Below are 7,152 nucleotides of genomic sequence, written 5' to 3'. Positions count from 1 at the left end.
TTTTTTTTTTTTTTTTTTTTTTTTCCTTTTGAACTCTGATTGATATAGATGTCACTTTTGGTTTAGGTGCCTGTGGCAATTGAGGGCAGAAGGTAGTGTAGTATATTACTGCTAGCTAGGATGTCAGGACTAGTGATAGTGCACTGCTCCCTAATGTATTGCATTTGGTTATTAATTCCTTAGGAATAAGGTACAGGCACATACCAGAAAAAAAGTCTTACCTCTCCTGCCATGCCTAACTTCCCCTCTTCTGGACTTAAATGTAAATTGTGCTGTAGATGAGTGTCAGATTATGTCCCTTTGTAATTATTCTAGGTAACTCAGAGGGGAGGTGAACATGTGTTTTCATTCTGACTCTAAACAGTGTGTTGAGCAAACTTACTTCATGCACTGTGAGAGACTGCCGGCATAAATCACATCTATGGATACTTGTAATGGTATGCTGTGCCTACTTAGAAGTTATTCTGATATAGATGTATAGGTTAGGCAAGGGTAGCTTAATATGGGCAGATTACATAAATCTTCAAGTGATGTTCCACTTCTAATGCTCTTCTGAATTATTAACAAATATTAGCTTTCTTGTATGCATTCTGCCATCATCCATTATATGCCTTCAGTGTGAGATGTAGCCATGTGACTGTGTGCAGAATTGTGCCTACTGGATTCACAATTCTAGTGATCACAGTTAATAGATTGTCCTGTGTCAGCTTCTAAGAAATACATGAAAATAACCTGACTTGTCAAGATCTATATACTTTTATTATATACAATTTATATTGTATATAAACTTACCTGCACTACGGTAAGTTCGTGTTGTGGTTTAACCCAGCAGGCAGCTAAACACCACACAGCGGTTCGCTCACTCCCGCCCCCCGCCAGTGGGATGGGGGAGACAACTGGGGAGAGAAAATAATAAAAGAATATACAAAATAAGTGATGCACAATGCACTTGCTCACCACCCGCCGACCGATGCCCAGCCAGTCCCCGAGCAGCGGTCACTGCCCCCCGGCCAACTCCCCCCAGTTTATGTACTGAGCATGACGGCACATGGTATGGAACATCCCTTTGGCCAGTTTGGGTCAGCTGTCCCGGCTGTGCCCCCTCCCAGCTTCTCACTGGCAGGGCATGGGAAGCTGAAAAGTCCTTGACTAGTGTAAGCACTGCTTAGCAACAACTAAAACATCGGTGTGTTATCAACATTGTTCTCATCCTAAATCCAAAACACAGCACTGTACCAGCTACTAGGAAGAAAATTAACTCTATCCCTGCCAAAACCAGGAAAGTTCAGTGTTTATAATATCATAAGGGATAAATAGGCATTGAGAGAAAATACAGTGGAGATCCCCCCGCCTGAAAGTTTATTGGGTAATCTTTGAAATATCTAAAGCAATGAAACTCACTAACTTTGAGGTACATTTTAATATGTCACCTGTGATGGGTTGGTTGTGGTATTTTGATGGTGTATTCCTAAGGGATGGAGTCTCTTTAGAGAAAATTAGCAGTGATGGTTAATAGTTTAGATTCAAGAACATCTTCTCTTTGCAGTAGCATTGCTTTTCTCCACGTGTACCCTTACCTGTATTCTTTTATGTAAAGATACAGAAAAAGAGCCTGCTGTAAATGGATAGTGTTGAATAGAGCGATCTGTGGAAGCAGTGTAACAGAAGTACCCGTAATTCTACACCCTTTGAAAATTCCATGAAAAGATTTTCTGCAGCAGATGTATAGTCTCTTTTTTCATATGGAAGTAGAGAAAAAAGGACTGTTACCTGCACTCTTTAAGTTACATCCTTTTCATAATGAAAGTGGATCATTTTCACTCATTTGGGTAGAATTTGCACTAAATTTTGGCATCAGTGGATGCAAAAGGGTTCTGTCACAAATTTTAGAGATTGTACCACAGAATTGTACCATAGTAGTCATAATTTTGTTCATCAGAAAAAGAGATATGTATACCTTTGAGGATACACAACTCTAATTTCCTGACATCTGAAAGTATTTTTAAGAAACCAGTATTGCAACTGAAAGTTTAAACCTTTAAACTCTGAATTATATTTTAGATGGCAAATTGTTATCGGATGATGTTACACATTATGTTGTCCCTGACTGTAAGGTTGTTCAAGATTACCTTGAGATTCTCGAGTTTCCGGAGCTGAAAGGTATTATTTTCATGCAAACAGCATGTCAAGCTGTGCAACATCAAAAAGGACGCAGGTACTTATCCTATGATAACGTATTTTTAATTTAGATTGAAATAAAGATATTAACTTTGTAAAATGTATATTTAAGCACAGTAGCCCAAAGTCAGCAAATATACTGCGCTTAATTTGGTTTTGGGTCTTTCAAGAGTCTTGATGTAATTTTACAGAAGGGAAAGAACAGTGATCCTTTGTGATCCATGGACATCAGTGTCTGTCATAGTTTTCACTTGGCAGGAGCGATATTAAACCTGTAGCATTATTAACTAATCAGATGGTTTGTGACAGGTATTAAGGAGACTTTGCAGTAACGATGTAGCATGTGCCACAACTATCGATTATGGACATGTTTTTGGTTTGCTGTATTAAAGACTGAGCACTTGTCTTTGGGGAGCAATTAATACTATTATATGGTACTTACCTTACCAGACATTACCCTATGTGTTCCCATAGCATATAAGAGTGCAATTTGCTATCAAGTTCTTCCTATATTTCTAAAGCACAGCACAAACACCTTTGAAGAAATAGGTCTTGTCCCAGAAGTGACAAAATAAGTTCCTGAACGCTTACGATGTTTTGTGGGGCTCACTGGAAAACAAGTATGTTTAAAAATCAGAAGCATTCATTGGAATGAATGGAAATGGATGGAAATTGGAGAAGCTTGCTTACAGATGATGTTTTAGGTTTTATCATACATGGTGTAATTTAATGAATGCATTTCTTTGTGCATGACAGTACTTTTCCTTGAGTTTTTCAGCTGTATGTTCATCTGGAGTTAAAATAGCATTATCAAAAGAAAGCACAAGACTATATTTATCTTTTTTGTATTCCAGACAGTACAACAAGTTGCGAAATCTAGTAAAGGATGCCCGTCATGACTGTACTGTGTTTGCTAATGAATTCCACCAGCATTCTTATTTGCCAAGAGAGAAGGGAGAATCCATGGAGAAATGGCAGACCAGGTTTGTTTTAACTTACGTAGTACTACGCTGGACAACATCGTGACGTTGTATTTAGGAATATTAGCATGGATTGGGTACCTAAGAGTTCATAGTCTTGCTCTGCTTAGCTCTGGAACAGTTCACAATAACTGAAAGTCTAGATTGTCCTTTTATGATTAAGAAAGTGTCAACATTGTTTTCTTAGGAAAACAGACAAAAATGTACTTAATTAAATGCAATAATGCTAAAAAAAGCTGGATCATTTTAAAGTTACACAGCCATTTTAAAGAACACTTTAGCACAATAGATAGGTCATGCACACCTTACTGGACTGTTAGATGTAGTGTTTGATAGCCTGCAAACACCATAGCACTGGAGTCTTGGCAGTTCGACTTGCTTTTTGCAAACTTTCACTCAGAGGAACTGAACATGTTGCAGCTAGGGCACAAGTGGATGTATTGGGGAGGAAACATTTTATTTTCCTCTGTTCTGTTGGTGCTTATGTACAGCACAAAAATTTTTGCAGATATAAGGTTTATGTGTATATGTATATATAAGCTTGGTGTATATATCTCAAAAGTATGCGTATTAAACCAGAATCTCGGTTACACAAAGCCTGCAAATGTCTTGCAAGTAGCAAATGAGATACACCAGAAATCTTACTTCAGACTTTGCTTTTCTAGGAGTATTTACAATGCAGCAGTCTGGTATTATAATCACTGCTTGGGTCAGATGCCAGTTGTTATGGTAACAGAAGATGAAGATGCTATCAGGCAGTACGGAAATGAAACAGAAGGAGTGTTTGTGATTTCCTTCAAGGTAACATGCCAGAAAAGTAGAAGAAGGTTTCCTTTATGCTGCATCAAAATGATGAAGCAAGTACATTAAAGCCCAACATATAGTGCAAATAATTTCAGAGTTTACATTTAAGAAAACTATGATGCTAACTCATGTCTTCATTTATCAAAGAAAGCAAAGATGTCAGTTGTGGGAATGTCATAAAAATGGTGGTAGTGAGCAAACCAGAGAACTGAAAAGAAAAACAGCAGCTCTAAAGGTAGAGGTCATCTTTCTTATGAGCCCATTTAATTGTTCTCCTTGTTTTTAAAGAATTTGGCATTGATGAACAATGATCAGTTAACTCAGCCAGCTGTCTAAATCTGTAGTGCAAGCAGTCCATAAACAGCTGTAGCCTAAATATCCATCGGCATTATTCTGCCAGTTTACTTTAGCCTTGACTACTTAGGATACAATGATGCATGAGAAGATAATTCACTCAGTTGTTGATCTCTGATACCGCTTGTATTCAGCGGGTTATGCGGATGGGATGTTTATGTTTAGCTGTGAAAGGATGTTGAGTAAAAAAGGACCAAACAGATTTACCTTAAAGCTATATAAAGATAATGATGCTTGTTTTTTTAATTGCTACGAGGCAATGGAAAGTTGTCCAAATGTAGTGTACAAAATCATATAAAAAGTGTAAAAATAATAGTGGGTTGCCAGTTTGATTTTTCTGCTATGGCACTTTACAAGTAAGTAAGTAGCCTGGATGGGGTATATTGGTAGTAAAAGTTTGTGAATCTCTAGTCCAGGGTGCTATCTTAACAGTCATGTCTCCTTTGTTGTATTTAGCAAATGAGTTAGGTTGAACCTGGAACAAATCTGTGGTGTTTAGAGCAGACACATCATTACCGCTTGGAAGTGCTATTTGAGTATAGCATACGAGACAGCTCTTGTCCATTACGGGCTTTCCAAATGCATTATTAAAAGAACAGAGACCTCTCAATACTTTCATGTTTGTTTATATATGTGCATACAGAATTACTTGGATAACTTTTGGCCTGACTTAAAGGCTGCCCATGAACTCTTTGACTCTATACTTCAAGCTCGGCGTGAACGGGAGAGTGAAAGCCAAGAAAACAATGGAAAAGAATATCCGGAGCACTTACCTGTGGAAATATTGGAGGCTGGGATCAAATCTGGAAGATATATACAGGTAATTTGCTCTATAGAGAGCATATACAGAGCAATACAGTCTTGTGCTTGGTTCCTTTAGTTGCCTGAATTAGACTGATTAGATAAAGAAATATTGCTATAGTGGAAAAGAGGGAAAGAAAACAAAAAAGCAACAGTAAGAGGATGGAAGGGATTAGGATTCTCAAAATATTTCCCCTACTTCATCGTGTGAACACGTGGGTTTTTTTCTCTTGGAGAAGTTAAAATGAGAATTTGTTATTGAGGATCTTAAATTTGCTATGGATTTTTCTTCAGGTTGATACGTGATATACCTGTAAATTGAGAAACTAGGTGTGATATGAAGCAGCTAGATCTCATTCTTAAATATAAATAATGCTGCACAATGGCAGCACTTCTTACTTCACTGACTGAGAGATCTATGTGCAAATGAAATCAATTTACCTTTTTATGGCTGTTCAGGGCCTTAATATGGATTGCTGGTGGACAAGTGTCCTTCTCTTAAAAATAATTTAAAGAATTAGAGGTAGTAATTTGTTCCTTTCTTGACAATTTCAGCAGCGAGGCAAGAATAGAATATGAACAGAAAGACTGAGGTTTTTCTTTCTTGTAGGAGTAACTCCAGATTCCATATTAAGGCAGGCAGCAAAAGTAATCTTACGCTGCCTGTGCTTTGAATAAAAGGACCTTTACCATCTTACAATGAAACTGAGCATTTAAAAGAACTTACCATTCTTTTCCAGAAGTGAGTACTTAAAGTTCTGCGTCGTACATTCTCCCCCTATAGAGAGAAAAGTTGTGTTCAAAATAACCTACTTATCAATAAAAACTACTAATTTATGTAAAAATAATTGTAAAAGCAAAAATTATATAATTTAAAGTTGGCTTTTTAGAGGTGTTTCATTCTGTTTACTGGTTTGTTACTTTCTTTTAGGGTACGCTGAATGTCAATAAGCATAGAGCACAATTGGAAGCTTTTGTTCGACTTCAGGGATTTGGCAGCAAAGAAACAGGTGAAAAGACAATGAGAGGATTTACTCAATGCCTTTTTGACACCACTGTCTGTGCTTTTTACATGAAGCCATGTAGCCATATGTATGTAGCTGTTCAGTCCTTAAACAAGATGAAAGCTAACATACTCCAATGCTTGGGCTATTTTCATAGGCCAGAAAGGAGGCTGAAGATTAACCCAGAGGGTGGGCCTCAGGAGAAAGCAATACCCTTTATGTCCTCCTTCCTCTTTCTTAGTACCTTTGGCCATGTTTTGGACTCTTGTCCTACTAACAGGTTTCCCTAGACCTTTTCTGAAGCTGAGTACTGGTGCGAATTGTTATCTCTGTGCTTTGCTCTGACTTCAGATGACCACTCATTTGGCTGAAATAAGTGTTTGCATGGATGTTGGCAGGATTAGGAAGCTGGTCATTGTGAACATAATAGGAAAAATGCCTTTTGGATCAGATTGGAACACCAGTATTGTCTTTCTGGTATGAGTTAGTAATAAATACCTTTGAAGGAACAGCCCATTATCCTTGTGCAGATATATTGTCCCAGCTTTCGCTAATAAGTACTTTCAAATGTTCCTGTGACAGACCCTGCAGTCAAACCAGAGTTTAATATACTAATTGTTTTTTAAAAACTTGTTTTATTCTGGACCCTGCCCAGAATCCTGTGGCACTGCTTTTCACAATTTAACTATGTTCTGTGTTTTTAAAGCTGCTGCCTAAGAACAGTGAACTCATCCTAGCCTATGCTGCTTTTTATCCAAGAGTTCACTTACAGAATTGCTTAATATCTCCTTTAAAAAACAAAGAGGAAAAGGTTTTAATTTTCTTGCAATATTAATTACTTGCCAGTAGTCCTTTTTTGAAGAAATCATATTGCAAATATGATATTGAGGGGAACCTCAGTCCATCCCACACCTACCAGTTTGATGCTAGGGCCAGCAATAGATGCCCAGAGCCTGGAGAAGGAACACAGGTCAGCGGGAGAGCGCCTGAAGAGCAGCACAAAGGAACTCCAGCCAGTGAGACAACATCAT

The 7,152-nt window shown here is 37.8% G+C and overlaps 1 protein-coding gene across 1 annotated transcript in view; it reads left to right on the top strand.

The window, feature by feature from the left end:
* Positions 1-7,152, top strand: part of DIS3L (DIS3 like exosome 3'-5' exoribonuclease) — a 21,575-nt gene that overhangs the window by 2,112 nt on the left and 12,311 nt on the right. The window contains exons 2-6 of the mRNA XM_009321451.1: positions 2,062-2,215; positions 3,033-3,161; positions 3,824-3,959; positions 4,960-5,136; positions 6,049-6,127. Of these exons, the coding sequence (XP_009319726.1) occupies positions 2,172-2,215; positions 3,033-3,161; positions 3,824-3,959; positions 4,960-5,136; positions 6,049-6,127 (565 nt within the window). The 5' untranslated portion in view covers positions 2,062-2,171. The remainder of the gene's footprint in view (positions 1-2,061; positions 2,216-3,032; positions 3,162-3,823; positions 3,960-4,959; positions 5,137-6,048; positions 6,128-7,152) is intronic.

Source organism: Pygoscelis adeliae, unplaced genomic scaffold (genome assembly GCF_000699105.1).
Source record: "Pygoscelis adeliae isolate BGI_AS28 unplaced genomic scaffold, ASM69910v1 Scaffold13, whole genome shotgun sequence".
NCBI classification, from domain to species: Eukaryota; Metazoa; Chordata; class Aves; order Sphenisciformes; family Spheniscidae; genus Pygoscelis; species Pygoscelis adeliae.
The sequence above is the reverse complement of the archived record's forward strand: the minus strand, read 5'-3'. Positions and strand labels throughout refer to the sequence as shown.